We start from the raw sequence: 25929 nt of genomic DNA, 5'->3' as shown, positions 1-25929 counted from the left end.
GGGACATTTTTCTGAGTTCCAGCAGTAGAATTTCCTTCCAGCAAACGTATTAAATGTCTGCTGTGTGCTGGGAAGCGTGTTAGAGCGCTGGGATACGCAGATGGACGTGGCAGCCTGTGTATCCTTGCGTGGTCCTTGCCGGCCAGGCTCGGGATTTGGATCTTGTTGACGGGTTTTAAAAGGGGGCTTGATGTACTGGCAACACTTTCCAACCAACCTCTGCCTTCCCTCCGTCTGCTTCCTTTGTGTAGTAATGAGATTACTGTTCTCTTAGGTACCCAGTCTCAAAGGTCTTGAAGATGTGGTCTTCTCTGTGACAGAGACCTTCAGTGGTAATTCACTCCCTCACCCCTGTTGTCCCCACTCATCACCTGCAGTACTGCAGCAGCATCCTACCCGGGTGCCTCGCATCCAGCCTTGCTCCCCTAACTGAGCCCCTCGCCGCCACCAGTGAGCCTTCTAAAACGCAAATCAGGCCCACCTCACTTCAGTGGCCAATCCCTTTTCCTCATTAACTTCCTTGTCCTTCCGTGTTGAACCTCACTTTTTCTCCAGCCAGACTGAATTCCTTCAAGTTCCCTTAACGCCACGCTCCTGACTTCCAGCCTTCATGTATATTCTTTCCTCCGACCCCACCCTGGCTTTTAGCCCCTCCTCACAGGTGCTGCTTCTTCATTCTCAGGCTCCCAGAGCTCCCTTCCCTTATCCTCTCGTACCACGTAAAGTGTGTCACAGTGTCCTGCGCCTCCCTTATCATGCCCACACTGAGTCATACTTTATTATTATCTGCGTCTTTATGTGTCCTTGGTCTGCCTTTTCTGCTGGTTAAGTTCAGGAACTATACTGTTTCATTCTTGGTCGTGTTCATCCACAGCACTGAACAAAGTACTTGGCCCATGGTAGACAATCAGTAAATACAATAAATACCTAAGTAAAGTTTCTTAACATGTTCCTAATATGTATTTTAATAGGTAAGAGATATTAGCAATTATTATTTTATTGTCATATTTTTAAGTGAACATTTTTAAGTGAAAAGGGAATTTAAAATTGGATAAATGCCATGAGTCCTTCTTTGAATCTTATGCTATGAAAGAGGCAGACGACTCAGCTGTTTAACTTCTGGTTATATAATCTTGAGAAACTCCCACACGTTATGCACAAGGAGGTTACGGTCATTCACTCTGAAGTATTGTTTGTAATAGTGAAAAACTGTTAACAACCCCAATATCCATTAATAGGGGAATAGGTGCCTAAACGACTGTATATTCATATAGTGGAAATCTGTACAGTACTTAAGATAAGTAAACTCCAGCTGTATGTTTCAACATGAGTAAGTCTCAGGCATAATACTGGGCAGAAAAAGCAGTTGCAGAAGGATAATCACATTATGTAAATTTATAAAACCACATAAAACAATACTATTCAGGGACTTCCCTGGTGGCGCAGTGGTTGAGAGTCCGCCTGCCAATGCAGGCGACACGGGTTCGTGCCCTGGTCCGGGAAGATCCCACATGCCGCGGAGCGGCTGGGCCCGTGAGCCATGGCCGCTGAGCCTGCGCGTCCGGAGCCTGTGCTCCGCAACGGGAGAGGCCGCAGCAGTGAGAGGCCCGCGTACCGCAAAAAAAAAGAATCCGCCTGCCAACCTAGGGGACACGGGTTCGAGCCCTAGTCCGGGAAGATCCCATATGCCGCAGAGCAACTAGGCCTGTGCTCCATGACATCCCGCGAGCCACAATTGCTGAAGCCCGCGCACCTAGAGCCCATGCTCTGCAACAAGAGAAGCCACCGCGATGAGAAGCCCGCGCACCACGACGAAGAGTAGCCCCCGCTCGCCGCAACTAGAGAAGGCCCACGCGCAGCAACGAAGACCCAACGCAGCCTAAATAAATAAATAAGTTAATTAATTAAAAACAAAAAGAAAATGGTAGTGATGGATCAAGTACTTTAAAAAAAACCAATAATATTATTCAAATGTACAAAAAGACTGAAAGTATAGACAGGGGAAGGATACAGACCAACTTAAGGACAGCAGATCTGAAGAGGGAGGGGATGGGATTAGATGTGATGCGCCTAGGACTTTAACAGACCTGAAACAGATATGGTAAAAATTTCGCATCTATTAGGTGTTGATAGTAAGTGCATGGGTATTTGCTATTCTCTCTAATCGTAGTATATTTTAAATATTTCATAATTTTAACTAAGTTAAAATTAAAAATAAAGGTTAGGGAGAAATCTGTGAGCTGCTAAAATCCTTTTTTTCTTTCTTTTTTTTTTTTGGTAAGCCATATTTTTCAAATAGCAGACTTATAGGTAATTCACTCTCTTCCTTAGATTTTTCAGTATTTTGTGGGTTTAAAAATTCAAAACTGGCAAATGCAACCTTAGACCCTGACCCCACTGATAAGTACATAGAGTTCATATAATAAAAAATAGTCAGTCCCGTTTGAGTCTCTTCAGATCTTATCCTGAGCATCACGTTTGATTATAGGCACCATGTTTTAAAGAACTTCCCCAGGTGGACGGCCAGGAAGGCGGGAGAGGAGCCTGCACATCTGAGCCTACAGAGAAGAGAAGTGAACACAGAAAGGGGCGGGGAGCGCAGGGCTGTCCTCGGTGCTGGAAGGACCTTGGAGGGAGGAACTGTGTTTCAGGTTGTTTTCAGAAGAACCAGAAGTAGGAGGACCTCTCGGCTGAATGCTCCAGGGATGAAGATCTATCTGGTCTCTGAGTCAACAACTTGCCAGCACTTGGAGCTGAGCTGGTGGTCCACAGCGCAGTGGACTCTGCTTCAGCTGTTCTGCTCCCTGCCCTCCAGGAGTTCAGGCAGACCGCAGGGGTGACTGTATGGACGTCTACAAACCTATGGCCGGCCCTGCCCCCTCGTTATATTCCGTCTTTAGCGGAATGCCGGAATCTCCAGCAGTCTAGAGAAGTGGTTCAGACCGAGGGCTCCAGCCAGGCTGTCTCGTTGGGCTTGGGGCTCTGCCACTTGCTGACCAAGACCGTTCTGCCAGCGCCTCCCACAGTGAAGTGTCACAGAGATGCTGTCTCTGTCCCTCGGGGTGGTGTGGGCTTGCACGAGTGAGGCCCCCCCCCCGGGGCTCAGAGCCTGTGCGCCACTTCACAGGCGCTAACAGTGCTAGCCTGACAGCAGAGGAAGCTGTGGCTTTGCTGGAAGCCGGGCAGGCTCCCAACAGCACCGCCCTCCCCATCCCCGGCCCAGGCGTTTGGGAAACGGGGCTCTGAGCCATAGTCATACTGGAAAAGGGCTGAGCGCGTTACTTTTTAAATCCTGCAGTTCTTTGAAGGATTACTGTCAGTGATATTGTTCATATGTCTTTTAGATACTTTAATACATTTCGTTGACTTAAAATGACAGAGGAAAGAGTCTGTTTTTTGTTTCGTTTTGTTTTTATACACCTCCCCAAATGGTTTTCGGGAATTCTAAAATTAGATGTTTAATAACCAAAGTAAAAACATTTGGGAATGGGAGAGGACTTGGAGGAAGGATAAGACTTGAAATCACAGAATTTTAAGTGTGGAAGCAATGTTATTAATAACTATTATTATTTTAAACTCTTATTTTTAATTCTTGATGATTATTTATGAAACTGTAGGATAGAGGCACATTCAGTGAGTTCATTCTTATCATATGTGGTGTAAAAATCAAAAAAAGCATGCTTCAAGAATGGATGACTCGGGAACATATGTATCTGTACAGCTGATTCGCTTTGTTGTACAGCAGAAACTAACACGCCATTGTAAAGCAATTATACTCCAATAAGGATGTTAAAAAAAAAAGAAAAGAATGGATGGCTCCTCTTTCTCCATTTTGAAGTCTTAAAAGTAGTTTCTTCGTTGTTCTTTGGATTCATTTTCGTTCTAGTGGTATCTTTTCTTTTTCTTTTTACGTGATTTCTGTGCAGTGCTTTTTGAAGTACAGCATTTATGGTATCTTGTGAGCCTTTGATTTACAATTAAAGAATATATAGTCCTTTATTTTTTCCCCCAAGGTTTCTAATTGCATCTTTTTTGATGGAGTCAAAAGCACAGTAGACGTGCTCTATCTCCCTTTCTTGTTCACTGATTGCTTAAGGTAGGAGGCGTCAGACTTGGAATTAATGGTCAGTGACTTGGCCGTGCTCTGTGTTATTCAGTAAACTGTAGCCTCCATAGATACCGGTTCCTCCCCAGATTCCTGGCTTCTTATCTCTGTGTGTCTGTCTCTGTGCACTGGGTGCGTGCACCTGTCTTTGAACCACTGTACGAAGGCCTGTCACTGTTAATGATTAACACCTACTGCCAGGAATTTGGATTTTCCATTATTAAGTGGCCTGTGCCGAGCAATTAAACACGTAGTACTTGAGGAGTGATCTCAGCGACCAAAAGAATGTTTTTGTGTGCTTCATAATTTCAAAGTATCCAAAGGGCTTCTAACACCCCAGACTTTTTTTTTTTTTTACACACTTTTGCATGTTTTAAAATTCATTCAGAAGGAAGAGTCCTTTGGCTGCTTTCTCTTTGATGATATTTTTTTCTCTTACGAAGTCTTAGGCAAGTGATTTTTTTTTTTTTTTAATTTATAAAGTCATTGCAAGGAGATTCACATTTTGGTTTGGGACCTGGAATTTAAAATGGTTTCTTATGCAATTACTGTAGCAGTAACACAAAAAGCCTAAGTGAAGTTACTGCCTTTATCTCTTCCTCATGCCATTTCATTTCACAATAGCTAATTGGATTGTTATCTACACGACTGAAAAGTAATATCTTAACAAAAGGGCAGACGGTAATGAGTTAGAAATTAGAAGCTGACTGGAAATGAGCCTCTGTCCCCAAATACACTACAGTAAAATCTCCAGTTTGGACAAACTGGTTGAAGAAAGCCACCAGTTAAATAATGGATTCCAGAATTTTTTTTCACAGGTAACATTTTCTTTTTTTTCCTTTCAAGTAATAAATAGTCATTTATATCTGGCAGAATGTAATGAAGAAATACTGTTCTATAAAAATCAGCTGATGCTTATTAGCAGAAGTAATTTGAATATCAGTTGGTCTTAAGAAAATCATTTCTCCTGCCATTTCGTTTATGAAGGTTGTTTAGAAAAAATAAAGAACGTTTCAGAGGTGACTTTCGGTCCACTTTGGTCGAATTACCGTAAGTTCAGAATTGGTTCGATCTGAATAAAGAACCTTTATTTTTAGGGCTCTCCTTTTCTTCTTGACATTGTCATATTTGTCTGTGGGAGGATGGCCCTCCACGTTTATTTTCCTTTATGACTCCAGTCCCGTGGCCCAGCTCTCGTTCCTTCCGTGAGCCTCTGTCTTGCACTGTCTCTTCACACATCAGTACTCTTGAGGTGGCCTCTGGAAAGCGGCCTGCTTGTAATGGAGTGTGACATGTTCACACCATACTCATAGCTCTCAAAGCGCACAGCCCAGAGCTCCACCTGAGAAGGCGGAGTTTCTCACAAAGTGTTTGGCATTAGGATATCCTAAGATTAGCTTTGTCTGGAGCGGTGGAACTAAAAGTTTGCAGATGCCTGGCTTTCTATGGGAGTGCTTGATTTATGGCAGGCTAGTCGGGAAGAGAAAGCAGTTCAGCACAGAAAGGAATATTTATGTCTCTGGTACAGGACGGAACACTTTACAGAAATGAAACAAGAATGCGGATGTAGATTAAAAACAATAGAGTTCTCAGTTTTACTACTGAATAAATTAATAGGAATAAAAGTATTCTTCATAGATTTTCTATTTCTTACAAGTGCAATCATTCTAAAACCAAAACCGAGAGGAAGTTACATTTTAATCAGTCAGTATCACGACAGAGGGACTTTTGTTAGCTAATTCATGATATCTGTGTATAAAGTGACGGTTTCCACCCATCCGTGGGATCCTGATAAGTTCTCTGTGTACTGACTGTATTTTCCAGCAGCTTATCGTTTTAGCGATGTTGCGTGTTCATTTCTCATGGGCCTTCACCTGACCCCTGTCACGTTCGCCTTGTTTTTCCCCTTAACCTCTCCACCACGGTGTGTTAATTCCCTAAGCAGACTCTTAAATACCCTAAGGAAAGACATCGGAACCGCCACAGTCTTTGCGACGAGAAGAACTATCCTTTCATTAGTCAAGCTTTCCCTTTTGGCTTTCATTTTAAATGGGACTTTCACATCGGTACTTGGTCGCTGTGTGTTGATGCCCGTCTTACGTGTCAGGTGATTGTACAAGCCAGAGACGATAACAAAGTGTGATGACCCTTTTCGGGCCATAAAACCAGAAGGGCCACAGACAGGTGGGCCCTGGGGCCCACAGCTTGGCGCTCTTCGCACCTGACGCTGCGGCCAGGTGTCCTGTGCGTCCCTGTGGATGAGGTGCAGCCTGCCCGTGTCCCGGGATGAGCCCGCTGGGCCTCGGCCTCAGGGGCTGCTTACCTGCCTTCTTTTGAGTTAGGCTTGGAAAAAGGTGGGTAAAAATCTCATAAAGAACCTTCCATGGGCTTCCCTGGTGGCGCAGTGGTTGACAGTCCGCCTGCCGATGCAGGGGACACGGGTTCGCGCCCCGGTCCGGGAAGGTCCCACGTGCCGCGGAGCGGCTGGGCTCGTGAGCCATGGCCGCTGAGCCTGCGCATCCGGAGCCTGTGCTCCGCAACGGGAGAGGCCACAGCAGTGAGAGGCCCGCGTACCGCAAAAAATACCCCAAAAAATTTCGTAAAGAGCCTTCCATGAAGAAGGGCAAATCTGAGAAACCGCATGGTAAGGCTCAAAACCTGCCACTTAATGATGCTCACGGCCCCTAATAAAGCAGGATGCCCCCCCCGCCCCGCCCCCCTAAAAAACACCCCCAAAACCATGAAACAGAAAAACCCTAGAAGGGCCAGAGGGAGCCTTGTGCGCGTGCGAGTCCCTGATGTGCTGAGGTCCAGCGCGGCCCGTCTTGGCTGCAGGGGGCGCGGTCCGGGGGACCTGCAGCGGGCGGGCGGCGGAGCTGCGCGGGACGCGGCAGCCCGAGGTGACGCTGACGCTGTCCCCTGCGGCAGGAGCTGCGGTCCCGGGAGGAAGAGCTGACGCGGGCCGCCCTGCAGCAGAAGTCACAGGAGGAGCTGCTCAGGCGGCGGGAGCAGCAGCTGGCCGCGCGGGAGATCGACGTGCTGGAGCGCGAGCTCAACATCCTCATCTTCCAGCTGAGCCAGGAGAGGCCCAACGTCAAGAAGAGGAAGGGCAAGTTTAAGAGGAGCCGCCTGAAGCTCAAAGACGGGCGTCGGATCAGTTTACCTTCAGGTACGATCTTATCCCCATGTTCCCTAAGACCCGGGTGGTCATCCCTCCCGCGCGCTTCTTTGTTTCAGCAGAACTGGGGGAGTGAGCTTTTAAAGCTTCGAACGAATGAGATCTTCATCTCTTGCTTCAGTTCGTGGTCATAGTAACGACCTAATGAGTTTTCACGGGTGAAACAGCCTAGGGAGGGAGTGCACCGCAGGCCAGTGGGTGCTGGGACTCCCACCCCAAGCATCCTCTAACAGGGAAGGACTGTGACAGAACTCAGAGCTGGCTGCACCTGTGTAGAATGTGCAGTAAGGTCTATATATCTGTTTCTACCTCTCTCTGTGTCCCTCTCTGTATGTATTACATCTTAGATTGCTCCTCGTGGATTCTAGGGTTTTCCTGAGATGTTTGATAATGGTGTGGAAATTTGACTTAAATAACAGTAACAACAGTTTTGTTTTATATAAAGTATGTATAAATTGTCTTGTAAAAATACTTACTGCAAAATCCTAGAAGCCTTGCAGCATACTGTGATCTTTTAGGTTATGGCAGAAGTCCTCAACTGATCAGAAAATTGCTGGAATGGGGTAGCCAGGAGTACACAGTATACATTATTGATTATGTGTTTTGATGAGGTGAGAACAGGCAATGGGTCCTTAATTCATTTTACCTTCGCCCTCTCTGGGAACAAAAAAGGTACTTTTCCAGGTTCTTTTCTAATATTTGCTTTTAGCCAAAGTGTAACTCGAAGGACCATTCACTGGACGGTCTGATATGTCAGACATAATTTAAAATATTTTCTGTATGACGAGGCTTCTGCTTTAAATATAGACGATAGAAAAATTCAGAGCGGCGCTCAGTGTGAGTTTTCTTCTCCAGTCCTGAGCTGTATCAGCATTCTTCTATCTGCACTGTGACTATGTTACCATAATTAATATTTATTGATTGCCTTGCAAAACTTTGGATGGGGGAGCTAATTAGAAACTGATGGAAAATAAACTTGGGGGAAACAATGAAATCATTCCAGTGATTCTTTAATGTTCCTGGGAGAGTGATTAAATAAAATATCTCAGGATTCCCGAGGTTCTTCTTCTCAAATGTTGCTTGGCCTAATACCTTGCATTTATTCAGCGCAAATTGAATATATTTTACCGTTTTTGCTAGATTTATATTATTCCTGGATTGTACTATTTGCCTTTTCTATTTCTGAGAATAGAGGGGTCCTTTTAGTTACACATTACTTTACCTTGTGCCGCTTAATAAAAGATTCTAGTTAAAACATAACCCATAAAATCCACTAATCCTGACCCATTTTGAAGGAATGAAATGCAGCTTCTATAGTTTAGGATGGCAGTTACCTCTTCTGCCCACAAGATGGTGCTACGTTGTTGTGACACTGGTACCACTAGGGAAACTCTTTTTCTCATTCGAATCCCCCAGCTCTACACTCCCCTCTCCACACACACACATACACACCCAGGGATTACTTGCCCAACATCCCAAAGATGCAAAGAAAAGAATGATAACTAAAAAAATAATTATTTTTCTCCTTCAGGAATCTTGCTGAGTAGAGAAAGCAATTATTTGTACCTTATTAATTTCATGGGAGTTAGCTGATTCTGATATTATCATCTGCTAGAAAATTCTTTGAGGTACCAGATTTTAGTACTATTTAATGGTACATTTTTAAGGAAGAAACGGCTGATAGGTGATAGATTGAAGGGTGGTGATACTTTCCTGTCAGCATACCAAATTACTTGAACCCCTTTTGCAGGCTTTCTTCCATGTGTAACTAACTTAAAGAATTTCTCAGAAACATATTTGAGACTCCTACAAACTGGTTCTTAATATTTATGCCTGTGGATCTTTCAAAAATCTGTTATTAAATGTGAATAATTACCTAAGTATTGTAATTTTGCCCTTCAGAATCACTGATGGCAGCTTTGAATCGTATGGCTACTTACAGCTATGGTGACTTACTGCCGGAAAACTCAAGTGTAATTTTTCCTGCTGGCAATCCTGCATAGCTAGCGAATAAGGAAGAGAAATGCTTATAAAATGAGACAGCATAATCTAAGAGTTTGTAAATGATATTTTGTGCATCCTTGGAATTTGTAGAACGAAAAAGAACGCTCGTGGCAGATACTTTTATATTGTTACCTCTTTGTATCACTCCTGCTGTATTATGTTCATTCTGAACCAAAGTTGTGTTTTTAGAACATATAAAACCGGTCAAAGAGGTTCTGAAGCTTTCAGAAGCCGGCGTGTCTCTAAAGCCTGGTATTCTCACTTGAGCCATTTCAGAAGTGCCCGAGTCCCGCCTGGGATGCGTGAGTGTGAGTGAGTGTGTGCACACCCATAGGGAGGGAAGACAAAAGCTCCACCAGGACTCTTGAAAGAACACTGCGCTTCCGCTGCAGAAGCGATGGCTCCCACCGAGCCGCGTCAGTGTCCATAAATATTGCCAGGGGAAACGCAAGTACAGGTTTACTCAGAAGCCTGTGGCCCACACGATAACCTGCCTTGAGCAGATACCTTGAGAACACGTCTAGCAAGCGGTCCAGAGAAAAACTGGACATTGGCCAGGGCCCCTTAACAGTTCAGCCCAAGTTTTCCTAAATGTGTAACTAGGACAGAATCAAGCTTTCCCCGTTTCATAGGGACAAGGATGTTTATCATAAAGAATATTTTATTTATGTCTAAAGCACAGAGCGCCTTTTTTTCCCCCTGACTGAAAGTCTTTAGATTTTTTCAGAAGACCGGAAGCACTCCAGATCTTAGGGATTGTGGAAGTCCAGTCTTGTGCCTTTGTAACTCGCCCTTGGTCTTAAAACCTTCCATGCTGTTTGCCTGAGCTGTGCCTGGCGTCTCTCCTCCCATCATTTGTTCCCCATGGTTTGCCATCCAGATGCCGTGGCCTGATTCTGTGTTCTAGTGCGGAGGCCTGCAAGAGCAGCCCTCCTTCTGCTCTGGGCTGGAGGCTCATCCCCAGCGTGCAGACAGACCACGGGGCCAGTTGAACCTTTATCACGCGCTTCGGTCTAAGCTGTTTCATATCTTTGGATAAGAATATTTCTTTCTTTTCCTACCTGCTTCCCCTCCCCCCAGTTCAGTTCGTCATCTGCCCTGATGAGCTGCTTTCTTGCATCCATTCTTTCCTTTCCTTAACTGCTCTGCCCAGTCAAGTCTTTCTTGCTCACGTAGATGGTAGATGGACAGAGCCTCCCATCTGGCACGTCATTTCCATTCACTTTGTCTTCACAACATGATCTCTGCCCCTGTGTGACTTGTAATCTTTTCTTTTAATTGGAGTACAGTTGCTTTACAATGTTGTGTTAGTTTCTGCTGTGCAGCAAAGTGAATCAGCTATACGTATACACATATCCCCTCTTTTTTGGATTTCCTTCCATTTAGGTCACCACAGAGCATTGAATAGAGTTCCCTGTGCTATACAGTAGGTTCTCATTAGTTATCTATTTTATACATGGTATCAATAGTGTATATATGTCAATCCCCATCTCTCAATTCATCCCACCCCTCCCCCCTTGGTATCCATACATTTGTTTTCTATGTCTGTGTCTCTATTTCTGCTTTGCAAATAGGATCACCTATACCATTTTTTTAGATTCCACATATATGGGCATATACCCAGAGAAAACCATAATTCAAAAAGACACATGCACCCCAGTGTTCATAGCAGCACTATTTACAATAGCCAGGACATGGAAACAACCTAAGCGTCTCTCAACAGAGGAATGGATAAAGAAGATGTGGCACGTGTATATACAATGGAATATTACTCAGCCATAAAAGGGAACAAAATTGGGTCATTTGCAGAGATTTGTAGAGATGTGGAGGGACCTAGAGTCTGTCGTACAGAGTGAAATAAGTCAGAAAGAGAAAAACAAATACCGTATACTAACGCATATGTGTTACTTGTAATCTTAAACAGAGAAGACATTGATTCAGCAAAGATTTGCCACGTACCTTTCCTGTGCACATTTGGGGGTGGTCACAGTGATGGCAGCTGACTCCTTCCCCCCAACATAGAGAGCTGACATTGTATTGGGGGCAGCCTTAAGCTAATAATTAAACAAATGCTTATTTTTTTTGCTGTAATTATGAACTACTGTGAAGGAAAAGTCCAGTGACAGTGATTAGTAGAGAGATGTCTCCTGGTCTAAGGAGATCACAGACAGCTTCCTCACAAAGAAACATTTAAATGGAGACTCGAAGTAGGAATTTACCAAACACGAGGGGAACAGGCAGGGAACACCTGCGAAGAAACTTGGTTTCTTCCAGGAATTGAAAAAAGACCAGTGTGGCTTGACTCTGCCCCCTGGGCCAAATCCAGCCTCCCGCCTGTTTTGTATAGCTCACAAGCTAAGAACATTTAAATACTAGAAAAAACGACTTTCTGACACATGAACATTGCAGGAAAGGTAAACTGCAGCGTCCATAATAGAGTCTCATTGGAGCACACGCATTTATGTGTTTGTGGGAATGCTTTCTCGCTCCGTCAGACCATATGGCTCATAGAAACTAAAATATTTACTGTGTGGCACTGCTTAGGAAAGTTTGCTGATCCCTGGTGTAGACCATGGCGAGTGATGGGAGAGCAGGGCACAGTGAGGCTAGGGTGGCACGAGGAGCCCAGACTCTGATTTGCAGGGGACTGGAGAGGATGTTGTGATTTTGACCTGTAACTTTAAGAATGATGAAAAGCCTTTGAGGGGTTTTAAGCAGGGGAATGATAGTCAGCCATGCATTTTTAAAAAGACATCTGCCTGCTGTGAGGTAGACCAGAGGGGCCAAACAGAGACGCTGAAAGATCGACCAAGGGATTGTAGCAGCCTCGGCGTGAAATGATGGTGGCAGCGGAAATGGAGAGAACAGAAAGCATCACTCGTGTGTTGAGCATTTATTATGTCCTGAGCCCTGTGCTTAAGTGTTTTCTGTATTTATTTGTATTTAATTTTTCCTAACTGTCCTGTGAAATAGGAATAATTATTTTTTCCATTTTTGTCAATGAAGGTGCTGTGACTTCAAAGAGATTAAGTCACTTTCCCAAAATTCTTGTGGCTAGTAAGTGATAAGCTGGGATTCATTCACATCTGGAGTTTGCTGGTTCCAGAACCTAGAATATAAATTTCTCAGCTATAACTCTAAGAAGGATATATAACGAGTTTTACAAGATATTTTGTGTTTGACTGGATATGGTGGGTCAGGGAGAACACAATATCAAGAAAAGTTTCAAATTCCTAGCATGAGCAATTGGATAGATGTCTTGCCTACCAAATTCGAACTCCTCATTTCAAATACCAAGTGGTTCTTTAAAGTTCTTTAATTTTCAAAAAGGCAAATTATAGCTGTCTTGCCTATGTGAAATGAACATGTGTCAATGATTTTATTCAACTTATTAATTAATGAGGGAACCAGTTAAAATCGGTTCACATGAGAATTTGAGGACCTAAGTGTTTATGGTCAATTTAGTAAAGAAATGTTAGGATTAGATTGCTAGGCTAAATACAAACCCAATATGGCAGTAAATCATAACCTTTGGGATTTTCTTTTACACCAGACAGCAGTTATTTGCATCATCACCAGACAAAATCTACAAGTTAACCTCTGCTCCTACTGAGTTGTAAAAATAGCCCAGTCAATAGAACATCAGTCAGAGGTTAAGCTCAGCACTGCACTGAAAGAACATCCAGTAATTTCTTTTACCTGCTTCCAAGTTTCTGATAATTTTTCTGGCAGTTAACAGAGTTTTCCCAGACACCCTCCTCTTTCCTCTGGTAATATGACTTTTCTTCCATATGTTCCCATAGTTCTTGGCATATCTCTGGCATGAGAGCTACCCTATATTACAGTTAGGTAATAGTAACCATCGTATGTACGTACCGTGACCACAAAACGCTTTCAGCTGCAGGCAAGGGGGAGTTTCTCTTGACCCTGGCTGGTTCTGAAAATTAAACCGACACAAGCCCGATCCACAGGGGAAGAGCATAAAAATGTACTTAATGTACGTTTCTGTGACGTGGGAGCCTGCATCAGGAAAGGAGGACCCAAAGAAACAGACCTGAATGTTGAGGAAGGTTGATGAAGAGTGGATGGTCACGTGGAAATGTGACAGGCTAAGTAGTAAACGTTGGGGTAGCATGTCCGGAGCCCCGCATACCGTCCGCTTTCTGTTCTAATCACCACGGCAACCCTGGGAGGTGTCTGCTGTTCTAGCCAACAACCACAGGGACCAGCGCCGAGAGGCTCCTGACTAGTTTGGGGTCTGTAGTCCGTTAGTGACAGAACCAGGACTCATGTAAACCCAGGGTGTCTCCCATCTCGATTTTGTTTTCAACTCTATCAGACTGAACGAAGGTAACTCTCTCTCCCCGGAAAACCGTGAGTTCTGCAATACGCAGTAATAGTTTCTTTCCTTGTGAGCATGTGTCTCTCACCGTGCCTCATGCGGCATGACTCTGAGTCATTGTTTACGGACATGAGCCCTGAATGGAAGATAAGTAAGAAACTAGGAACAGACTCTGAGATACACCGTATTCTTACTGTCTGGCCGTTCCTGCTTTTATTGCCATGTGCGAAAGCTGGGGCTACGGGAATAACCGAAAACCATGGGCTCTCAGTTGTCTTTTTTTTTTTTTCCCGTATCTGACAGATTTCCAGCACAAAATAACCGTGCAGGCCTCCCCCAACTTGGACAAACGGAGGAGCCTGAACAGCAGCAGCTTCAGTACACCGAGCAGCCCCACGGTGATCCCCCGACTCCGGGCCATACAGCGTGAGCTTTCTCCCCCGCAGGGGGCTTCTGGGCGGTTTTCTGTCACTAACTGACTGGGATCCAACTGAAGCAGACATTCATAGCCGGTTCTAACCCTGTGATATTTAGGAGGTGTCAGGACTATTTGGAAAGCAAGATTTGGTCTTATCTTCCTTAGTCTCACTTTCTTGTTCTCACAATCAATGATTTTTAGATTCCACGCAATCGGTGATGTGACCAGGCCACAGAGTAGAAAGTGAAATAGTATCGTGAGACATTTTGTTAAACGCCTGCCTGCGTGACCTCGTTATATCAGTAGCCTCTTTATGGATATTTTGAAAGCTGAAATCAGGAATTCAAGGTTACTTCCATTTGTTTCATTGTTTTTTAAGGAAAAAAATATTTTGCTTTTTGAAAGTTAGCTTGAATTTGGTCTGTGTTGACCAACCTGATGCAAACAGCCCTCCACTTAGGGTGGCTCGACTTAGGGTTTTTTGACTGTATGGTGGTGCAGAGTGATTCACATTCAGTGGAAACCGTACTTCGAATTTTGATTTTTTTTTAATTTAATTTTATTTTTTTTGCGGTACGCGGGCCTCTCACTGCTGTGGCCTCTCCGGTTGCGGAGCACAGGCTCCCGACGCGCAGGCTCAGCGGCCATGGCTCACGGGCCCAGCCGCTCCGCAGCATGTGGGATCTTCCCGGACCGGGGCACGAACCCGTGTCCCCTGCATTGGCAGGCGGACTCTCAACCACTGCGCCACCAGGGAAGCCCTCGAATTTTGAATTTTGATCTTTTCCTGGGCAGTGATACTGGGTACCATCCTCTCTCGTGATGCTGGGCAGTGCACCATCACAAGGGTGAACAACCCATACACTCACAACCACTGTGTACCCACATAAGCAGTCTGTTTTTCACTTTCAGTACAGCGTTCGGTAGGTCACATGGGACATTTGACTTTATTATAAAATAGGCTTTGCATTAGATGATTTTGTCCAACTATAGACTAGTGTAAGTGTTCTGAGCACATTCAAGGTGGGCAGGGGCTAAGCCACGATGTTTCGTAGGTGAGGTGTATCAGACACGTTTTCACCTTATGATATTTTTAACTTAGGATAGATTATTGGATGAAACCCCATCATAAGTCGGGGAAGATCTGTCCTTCAAAATACCACTTAGTATTTTGATTTTAGAGTGTTCAGCCTAGTGGAAAAAATAAATAGACTAATTCATCTGGCATCCTCGCACTGTGAGAGTTTCAGTTAGACCCAAAGGGGATATTTTTACCCCCTGTGGAGGTATGTCATAATGTTTTCAGCTGTGTTTTTAGAACCTCTGGTGTGTGACGGGGTTGTTTTCTAAGTGGGTAGTAATAGCCACTCTCCCAGTGATTCCCAAGCCAACTGTCAGTGCACAGAGAGGCCGGGGGTTGGCATATGTGTGTGTCAGCAACATGTGGGCGTTAGACGTGAGTGTAAACCGCCCAAGAGGGAATGAAATAAGGCAAGACGTGGGGAAACTTACATACATTCAGGTTTTTAAAGGTAATTGAAGCCAGACAGTTGTGATGACTCATGAAAAATTGGCTTAAATTACAATTGTAAAATATACCTTTGTTCCTTAGGTTCAAAACTTTGATTTGGTTAAAAAATTAAGTATTAAGTTTGTTTTCAGTTAACTGTTCAATTTGACCTTTTTTCCCCCAAATAAAATGAAATCCTAACTGTTGCATAATGTTAAATACATAGATAGATAAATAACTCTCTATGGCTAATTTACCTCAAATTTGTATCTTTTAATTTAGTTCACTCTTCTTGCTGTTATTAGAGCTAGAACTTGGCCAGCAGTAGGGTGAAAGAAATAATTTCTTCGTTGTTTTCATGTTTCTCAATTGTTGACACGTTTCAACTAAGATAGTTTTACAACTGATTTGATTCATTTTAACTTAACAATTTTTTAATTGGTTAATGAGTGATGATGTTCTCTGTTTAGTGACCTCAGATGAAAGCAATAAAACTTGGGGCAGGAACATGGTCTGTCGACAAGAAGAATTTGAAGATGTAAAAAGGAATTTCAAGAAAAAGGGTTGTACCTGGGGTCCAAATTCCATTCAAATGAAAGAAAGAACTGACTGCAAAGAAAGGTACTTGTGTGACATCTGGTGGCATTCCAGTGTGTACTGTGATAAATAGCAGTGCGTTTTAAATATCGCACTGGCCAGACCTAACTTTTATTTATTTATTTTTAATTAATTTATTTATTTTTTGCGGTATGTGGGCCTCTGACTGCTGTGGCCTCTCCCGTTGCGGAGCACAGGCTCCGGACGCACAGGCTCAGCGGCCACGGCTCACGGGCCCAGCCGCTCCGCGGCGTGTGGGATCTTCCCGGACCGGGGCACGAACCCGTGTCCCCTGCATCGGCAGGCGGACTCTCAACCACTGTGCCACCAGGGAAGCCCAGGCCAGACCTAACTTTTAAAAAGCAATTAGAGTAATACAGAGATACCTGAATATAATTTCATTTCTAGGATGGGTTTATCCTACTAAATCAATTATTATTTAGTTAAGCAATTAAAAAGATTCTCTGTCTCTCGTTAAGGTTTTATCTGTACTTTGTTAGCTCTTTAAAACATAGAGGCCAATATGTTCTCTTTACTACCTAAAAATATTGTTAGCGTGTATCCACCAAAACCTAATTTGTGTGTCATATGGTTCTATTATATCAAAATAAACATTTTTCTCTTGTAGAATAAGACCTCTCTCAGATGGCAACAGTCCTTGGTCAACCATCTTAATAAAAAATCAGAAAACCATGCCGTTGGCTTCATTATTTGTGGACCAGTCAGGTAAATGTGCTTCAGGAAATAGAATTTGCTTGAGTTAGACTGAGCCTCTGAGAGTTCTAGAAGTAACATGGGAAAGGTTAGCAGCATCACATATACTGAGTCGCAGTGGCTACACTAAGCTCAGAAGTTATCTTCTGTCCTGTCAGTCTTCGTGGCGGAAAGTAATTAGGCTCCACATTGTTTCTTAGGAATTTGTAACTCTTATTCTTCACCAGAAAAATTAGTATAATTTATTATATAGAACCAAATTACTGTAGTATAGGAAATAGTAAATATGAAAATGTAGGCGCCCTGAAATTCTGCTGAGATTATATTCCCACCCCACGACCTGATGAAATATTGTCAGGCGGGTTAGTTGCGGGAGACTACTGCTGGAGAGTATTACACTGGAATCTCTAGTTTAAACGAACCATCATCGCTTTCAGTGTTCAGTATTCCTATTCAATATTCAGATATTAAAAGGTTGAAGAGATTTGGAAGTTGCTGGAAATTTTCAATGATGGGTAACTCTGAAGAAAAGCAAATTGGTCTTTATCCTTGACAATTTAAGGCAGCCCTTTGGTACTGTGGTCAAATTAGAGATGTCTTAGCAAAACACGGTATAAACTTCTTGAACTTACGATCGGTGCTATGCTCAGTTTTACAAGCACCTTATCACCTACTGCCCATGTTTAGTTTTCTTCTTCTGTGTTCATCACAAGCGTGTGGTTTCAGCGTAAATATCTCCATAAGTACTTTCAGGTAGACACAAGGCGGGTGCTGTGTAATCCCTGCGTAGATGCTTTCTGACGTCACATTCATTACTGTATTCTGACTCTTTCTCGCCTGTAAAGGCATGAGGGTCTCTCATTATACACTACGATTCATCATCAGATGGTGTTTGAGGACTAATGAAGAACAATTAATAGTAATAAAACTGTTAATTCTATAGTACAAGTTTCATTATTTGTGACTGTTGGAAAAAAGTCTTCTTGCTTTTTTTCCCTGAATTTTTTTTATTCTTTCTTAGAGTATTTTGATCCTATGAATAACTCTTCCACAGGACAGTTGGAGGAAATAAAAGGATGTATTTGGCTGACTCAGCTGGGTCTCCATTAAGTTAACCCTGTAGTTCATTGGAAGGGTCACTGAGCAAAAGGTTTACACAGTCTGTCCTGCTTGAAGGTCCCCCTCCCACCTTCCATCCGTGGGGCCTCATCCTTCGAAGTGTTTCTGTCTCAGCCCAAGCGTTTCCTGAAAACCTCCCCGACCGCCTTAGCTGCAGTGGTGCCTCACCCCATCCCTGTGTCTTAGTTCCCAGTTTTACTTATGCATCGCTCTTCCCTGAAATCCTTCTTGGTCTGCATGGGCACCAGTAATGTGTGTGTTCTCTGTCACCCCAAATTAGAATGTCAGCCCCTCGAAGGCAAAGATTTTATCTGGTTTGTTCACCACTCTACTCCCAGGGCCTGGTGCATAGCAAGTCTTCAGTATCTCCTGAATGCCTAAGAGAATCCTAAAAGGACAGTTGGATCTGACGTAGATATTGATTACATTCACCTTGGTTTGGGGGCTGCGAATCATGCCATCAGTCGTAGAAAGACTGGGAAAGATGGTGATGGATCCGTGTAGATTCATGACCGCTCAGGAGGAAAGTGTGGGAAAGGAAGTGCTCAGGATGCTTCGAAACCTACGGCTTTTACTTGCCAACAGCATTTACCCTCTTTTTTAAAAAAATGATGGCTTAATAATTTGTTATTCGTTACATGTACCGTGCATTCAACCCATCAAAGCGCAGTTCGTGCCTACTTGATGAAGGCACTATTTGGGGAAGACCCCCCACAAGATGAAACCTGCAGGGATGCTCACAGCCGCTGTGACCTGAAAGTAGAAAACGGAGGAAACCGAACGACACCAGAGAGGCTTCAGCAGAAGCCAAGATCACATGTGGGAAGAAGGGCAGTGTCAGGCCTTCTTAGGGCCAGGCAGGATTTTGAGATAGAATTGTCTGAGGGAAATGGGACAGTGGGAGGAGGACACGGGGAGAAAGATAGCAGAGGAAGATACTGGGCTTGAAGGGAGAAAAGCTGGGAAGAGCACGGGCTTGTTGGGAGAAAAGCTGGCATCCGGCTGGTCTAGCGAACCGAGCACATTTTAGGTGCAGTGGACACAAGGCTGCAGAAATCACGGGTGTCTCTGTCGGGGATGCTCTGGACACCAGATGAGGGAGTTTGTCGTTTCAGTCGTTCATGGTTAAGCCCTAAGTGATAAGAATTACAGCTTCCTCTCCAGTAGCAGAATATGTTACCCTTTGGGGCTCTGACCTCTGGAGAATCTTCTCCTGATGCGGGGCTCCTACACTTTAATGGCAGCTTGTTGAAACAGGCTGCTGGGCACCACCATAGTCTGAAGTGTGCCAAGAATTCACTGCTCTACGCAGGATGGTTCCTGTAGCAACAGGGCGTGGCCCAGTTATCTAGGTCACGCGCAAGGGCACCTTTTGTCTGACATGTCCTCCTGCTGCTGTCTGTGCATGTGCATTTCTGTATCTTGATGACTTTGTTTCTATAGAAGTTTCTGTTTTCTATGCCAGTGAAGATCCACTTCCTGAAGGACAGGAAACAGCAGAGGACTTGCTCGCCTGTTCCTGTGCAGGGAGCTGAGTCATTGCACCCTGGACGCCCCTTCCTTAGGGTCCTCCTGGACGAACCATTTGCTGAACTGCAAAGGACTCCATGTGTTTTGATTTAGAATATGTATTTATTAGATTTCAGCCTCGTTTTACAGTATAGCTTGCATGGTTTTTACGGTAAAATGGTCCTAGCCTGTGTGTATCTGTACTTCTCCGTAGGGGCATGTGAAGAGCCACAACTTGCCCCAGACGGATTGGAACACAGAAAACCAAAGCAGATAAAATCACCGAGCCAAGCCTACATCGATCTCCCCCTTTGGAAAGATGGCCAGAGAGAGAATCTGGTGGAACCCGAAAGCTGGGAGGAGAGAACCCCGGTGAGCCCTGCCACCAGCATTCCTCAGGGGACCCCTCCGAACAGTCTGAGCCGATCCCCCCAGAGGAAGAAGACGGAGTCTGCTCTGTACGGCTGCACCGTGCTGCTGGCGTCGGTGGCTCTGGGCCTGGACATCAGAGAGCTCGCGAAAGCACAGGCTGCTGAAGACCCGTTGCCCAAGGAGGAAAGGAGGAAACGCGAGGGCATCTTCCAGCGGGCGCCTAAGTCCCGGAGCAGTGCCAGCGCTGCCACTAGGCTGCCAGCCGCAGGCGAGGGGACCAGCAGCCCATCCCCGCCCCCTCCGTCCAGCGCCGCGAACCTCCTGTCCATGCCTTCTCTCTCCACCAAGTGCCTGCTGCAGCCTGATGGCGAAGATTCCTTCGAGAGCAGCACACACGTCCCTTGTGACCCCAAGGTGCCCATTCCGGATCCTTGCCCTGCCTTTGGAAGGAGGGATCAGGAGTCAACCCCCGTGCCAGGACTGGAGACCCATCGTGGTGTGTGGGGAAACCTGTCTCCTCCCTTCACAGTTCCAGCACATGCGGACGCATCTTACGCTGCTTCTTCAAAAGAAAGAGCAGCACGTCACCGACGGACCATGTCTGATGGATGTGCTTCTCAGCCCCCAGGTAGGCTGCATTCGTGGGTGAAAGTACCAAACACCACTGTAGAGGATAGACTGTAAAATTGTATGGCTCTCTGATTTTATCTTCTCCAAGCGATTACATTTACAGATTTGTTTTCACATAAATCTTTGAATTTTACCCTGCTCTTTTGTTTGACTTTATCATTTGGATCCTTGGAGGAGTATAATTAAGTTTCAGTAACTTAAATACATAACAGCATATTAAAACAGAAAGAGGGGCTTCCCTGGTGGCGCAGTGGTTGACAGTCCTCCTGCCGGTGCAGGGGACGCAGGTTTGTGCCCCGGTCCGGGAAGATCCCACGTGCTGCGGAGCGGCTGGGCCCGTGAGCCGTGGCCGCTGAGGCTGCGCGTCCGGAGCCTGTGCTCCGCAACAGGAGAGGCCACAGCAGTGAGAGGCCCGCGTACCGCAAAAAAAAAACAAAAACAGAAAAAGCACATGGAGAATAACTGCCCCAAGCCCCTTGTGGTAGGAAGGAGAGTCATTTGTCAAAATCTGAACCAAATAATTAGTGAGAGAGTTGACAGTAAAACTAGTCGTTTGACACAGTGTCACCTGGCTTTGCTGCCCAGGTTTATGTTGAGATTGAGTTTAGGGGGTGTAAAAGTCGAATGGACAGTAGGTGCTGTGTGGGGAATGACTAGTATTCCTTTTGTATATAAAGATAATTACAACTACCTCAGATATAGATCATGAGGATTAAGTGAGATAATGTATATGAAAAATGCTTTTTAGTTTGTAAAATGTTATGCTAGGATCGGTTATAAAGTATATTAAAACTGAAACTGCTTTCATTTGCGTCATCTTTTCGTTTATCTCTTTAAGTGCTACGCCTAGACAAGATTTTTTTTCATATTATTGTTCATTGTCTTTAGATAATTTGGTTTATTGCTCTTTTATGATGCAATAAAGTATTAGTAATTTATAATTGCACACGGTGAAACCCTAGCACAAGAATCCCATAAAAAAACATTCTTTTTTTCTTAGTTTGAAGCCAATGATTACTTGCTACAGTGGTAGTAAGTCAGTTCTTCAGAACAAAAAAGGGAGGCTGTAACATGTAAAACTGTATCTGCTTTCTTATTTTCATTCATTTTTTCAAATCATCATCTGAGAGTGAATTCAGTCATATTCACCGTCATTTTTAAGTCTTAACTTTAGTCCAGTCTAACCCATTGTGAAGTCTATCCTGTTAATAAAACACTTCTAATAATCATTGTCCTAAGTGTATGATGATGATTTAGCTCTTTATAGGTGTCGTTTCCATGGGTTCAAGCAGTCTTTCCAACCTTGTAGTACTTTTCCATAAAAACAAACATTCTCTCCTAACAATTTTAAAGGTAAGGTTTGTGTTCAGGTTCTTTTGTGAAAGCTCACTTTAAGGTGGTCACCTAAGGGAAGTCATCCTGGTTATTTTCCTTGCTATCCATTGATTTCGACATCACTGTCCTTCTAATCACACACTGTCTTTGCCTCTTCAACCAGCTGGTGCAGCTCTCATCTCAGCCCCCGGAGCCTCTCAGCTGCCCCCTGAGTGGGTTTGGGGGACGTCCCCCTCGCCGCCTGGACCCCATAGTGACCTGCCAAGTGAGGTCCCGCCCGAAAAACAGAGAGCTGTCCATATGGTGCCTCTGCCCCGTCCTCCCCACCTAAGAAGCCAGGTAGGTGCCCCGAAGGCCTTCCCGCAGAGAACAGAGTCTCAGCCCGCACAGGCCTGCCCTGTGGTGGGCGGTCCAGAACCAGCCCCTGACTGTCCCCTCGGTGCCAAGGAGAGAACTAAGCCCCACGTGCCTTCCTTACTGGATGCCGACGTGGAAGGCCAGAGCAGGGACTGCACGGTGCCTCTGTGCAGGCTAAGAAGCAGAATGAGCCGACCATCCCTGTACGAACTGGAGAAAGAATTTCTGTCTTAAGTGCCTTATATTGTTCAAGCATTTTTTTTTTTAAGGTGAACAAATGAAAACAGTGTGTCTACCTTTGAATTGTTTTATGCTGCTGTGTTTTCAAAGCTGTGGCCATGTTACTAAACTAGTAATGGATGTCTAACTTCTCCAAAAATATATGTGATTGCGGTTGGCTGACTGTATTGTTATTCCACTGGATTCTTACCTAGCAACTTGAAACACTACACACGTGTAAAACAAATGTGCAACCGTGTACATCTGTGTTTAAGCACAATTTTAAATGCTTTGTTCGCTCCCATTTATATCCTTGTCTATTAGTACACACAGAAATTGTAATGAGTGCGCCATTTTTGTTTCCTTCCTTCCTGTTTCCTTCCTTTTGTTTTCTATTTTCCTTTACCTTCTTCCATTTCTTTCCTTTTTTTTTTTTTTTTTGTTATTTGTGCAACAAGAAGCCAAGAGTAATGTGATGTTAGCAAGTAAAGATGTTTATGTAAAAAAAATTTGATGACTAGAACAGGTGGAGAGTCCTATGTGAACTATCTAACCAACTCGGCAGTAGGCTTACAATGCATAAGTATGTCCAGATCTCACCTAAAATATGCACTATTTCTCTCTTTGAGAAAATTTTACTGAATGTAACTCGTAAAAGTTTTAATGAATGTAACTTCTAAAAATTTTATCCATTAGAACTCCAAAGTAGATTTTTCAAAAAGCCAGTCATTGACATTTGACTCAGACCATACTGTATACAGTTGAGAGGTGCTAACCTGTGTGTTCTCCCTGTAGAAAGGATCTTCCTTCTTCCTTCATCAGTAGCCATTGATTTGGTATCCAGGAGCGTAAAGCGTTTCCTTTTGTCGTAGAGTTTTTAAAAATCAATCGATGCGTGCGTTACGTGCCGAAGAAAATTCATGTCATTTAATATTATTTTTCTCTGTTTAAATGCATAATCATCCTAATAATCTCAAATACAGTTAGAAACACTGCAAAGTCAAGAAACAGCAGTACGGTTAGAATTTAAGTGTTTTAGAATAGTAGTTATTCACTTAATTGTAGATACATGTTAGATATCTGTTGGGTGGGACAAGCTGATGTGATAGAATGGAGAAATTAAGTTATTTTCAGATGTGGGTTTATACAGCTAATCTTTGGATAGCAGATCAGGTTGATTTTAAATTATTTTATGAGTCACTTTTATAAATCATAGAGTTACGATACAAATAAACTACTGAGTTATTAAGCTACTGAAATGGCTATCCAGGAGCTTGGTAAACTTGCCTGGGTTCTTTTGTTAAATCTATTATGCTTCTCTCCCTAGAATATGGTTATTCAGATGACACACAATAAGCATTTTAAATTTTCCCTACAGTAAAAAACTGTAATTGCAAACATTACTTGATATTTCGTTTAAAATTTTACCTTGCTTATTAAGGTTTACTGAATAACTGGAAGGTCAGTGATTTAATCCGGTGTGATAAAGTATCTACCTATAGTAGGAAAAAAAAAAAGGAGGAAAATTATATTATTTGGCCACTTTAGAAGCTCTTAGTCATCTAACAAGTATGCCACTGCAAGTGATGAACAGGGCATGACAGGATTATTTTAATATAAGCGCATTTTGCCTTAAGGAAATTCTTGAAGCACAATCTCAGGTCCTTAATTACATTCTGTGGTGTTATGGTCCATTCTATGATTTGGCTTCACTTTTGGGTGGTCGTTGAATTACATAACAGAGATTTGGTTTCCTCAAAATTGTATCACATTTGAAACTGTGGTTGGCTACTTCATACTCAGTCATATGAGGGCATATAACTTCCAGGTAAAAGTAAACGAAATACACGCCTACGGTAATACATGAAACACGAAATATAGAAACTGTGTTTTCAGTTTTGCTTCTACCAAAACATCGTGTGTGTGTGTGTGGGTGTGTGGCACTCTGTGTGAGGGTAGGGGAGTGATGGATGTCCGTCTGTGTGGTCCCTCTACTCTGTTCCTGTTTAGCTTTATTTTAGTCAACTCTACATTATGATGACTTTAGAAATGAAGTTACATTAAAAAGATAATTGTCATATAAGGACTCGATCTCACATGTTACTGCAGATAGTTATTTTTTGCTGAGATCTGTTGTACATTTGCGATTTTCTATGTGTATAGGTATACTTAGCGGAATCTGGTTATTTATTTTCACATAGACTTAATAGCTCACTGAAAGATAAATTAAGCTGATTACTATTAGTCAACAGTTAAGGTGCTCCCACTGCAGAGATTTGAGGCCTGGGCCTGATACGCTGTATTATGAAGCTTTGTGACTGAAAAAGATGTTTACGTATGTTGTCTATTTTTTTAATAAAGTTTTTTTTATAGCTTGTCTACTTGCTCAGTGGCTTTGATCTCCTGATGATTGTGGCTGTAGTTTGTAATGGTTCATTTTGTATTCAATAAGGAAAATGTGTTAATGAAGATTATTAGTAAGTCAGGTATTAACCTGCTAAATTCATTAAACTGAAGGATCATGATATGAATCACGGGATTAAATGAAATACTTTATTTGAAATGTTGTTTGGTTACGTTGAAACGTTGCATTTCGTCGTGAGAATTTTGCAACTCCAGCTTTTCAGAACGCACCTTTTCGCAGAGTGAATTACTGTATGAAGTAAATCTCAGTTGATGCTAGAGCACTGTGATTAATGAGACATGTTGATTATTAGCATGTTTAAATCAGAAGAATTTCAAAACCCACCTAACGTCTGGTGATTCTTGGTAAGCAAGAAAAACTCCGGTGAATTAGAAAAGTAGATGGTAGCATTTCGTGCAGATCCAGGCAGCACCCTATCGTATAAGAGGGAGAAAAATTTAATGTCTGTTGTGTATCTGCTGAGTGTTAAGGACTCTCCTAGGTGCCCATATAAGGCACTTCCTATAATTCTCTTCAGTGAAGTTTGTGAGGTAGGTAGTAGTATCCCTATTTCATCAGATGTGAAACGGGCACAGAGAAGTTTGATAAAATTCCAAAGACTCACCACCATTTACCTGTTCACACCTGTTGTAACCATACATATAGCATAGAAGATGGAGGCTTCTGTGGAATCCGAAGCTAAGATAGTGTTTCACACATCAAAAAGTTCAAAATTCTAGAATGGCTGAGTACTTACTTAAAAACAAAGCTAACTGGTTGATACGGCGGGATACTTCCTCAGTAATTGTGAAATGAAATAGAAGGTCCTAAAACCTGCATATCCAACAGATCAACTCAGAAAAAAAAGCAGTGTTCTGTTCAGTGGGTTTATAAATATGATGAAATTATTTAAGAACTGCAATATAAATATAAAATAATTGGGCTTAAGCTGTATGTACTGTTTACTTCTGAAAAGGTCAACATGCTAAAACACAGTGAAAGATGAGGCTTTTGTGAATGAAACAATGTAATAAGTACCACATACAGTGGAGCAAAAACTCGTTGTTCTTGTTGTTTAGCAAGAAATAAGTAAGTTGAATATGCTGCAGACTCATT

The 25929-nt window shown here is 43.3% G+C and overlaps 1 protein-coding gene across 1 annotated transcript in view; it reads left to right on the top strand.

Annotated features, from left to right (window-relative positions):
* The window catches only part of MAP3K21 (mitogen-activated protein kinase kinase kinase 21), a 50316-nt gene extending 24609 nt beyond the window's left edge, over window positions 1-25707 (top strand). The window contains exons 5-10 of the mRNA XM_079900556.1: window positions 7034-7274; window positions 13933-14055; window positions 16028-16178; window positions 16783-16880; window positions 19711-20496; window positions 21997-25707. Of these exons, the coding sequence (XP_079756682.1) occupies window positions 7034-7274; window positions 13933-14055; window positions 16028-16178; window positions 16783-16880; window positions 19711-20496; window positions 21997-22424 (1827 nt within the window). The 3' untranslated portion in view covers window positions 22425-25707. The remainder of the gene's footprint in view (window positions 1-7033; window positions 7275-13932; window positions 14056-16027; window positions 16179-16782; window positions 16881-19710; window positions 20497-21996) is intronic.
* Window positions 25708-25929: the final 222 nt, after the last annotated feature.

Source organism: Stenella coeruleoalba, assembly GCF_951394435.1.
Source record: "Stenella coeruleoalba genome assembly, chromosome: 16".
NCBI classification, from domain to species: domain Eukaryota; kingdom Metazoa; phylum Chordata; class Mammalia; order Artiodactyla; family Delphinidae; genus Stenella; species Stenella coeruleoalba.
This window is presented reverse-complemented; position numbering and strand designations above follow the sequence as displayed.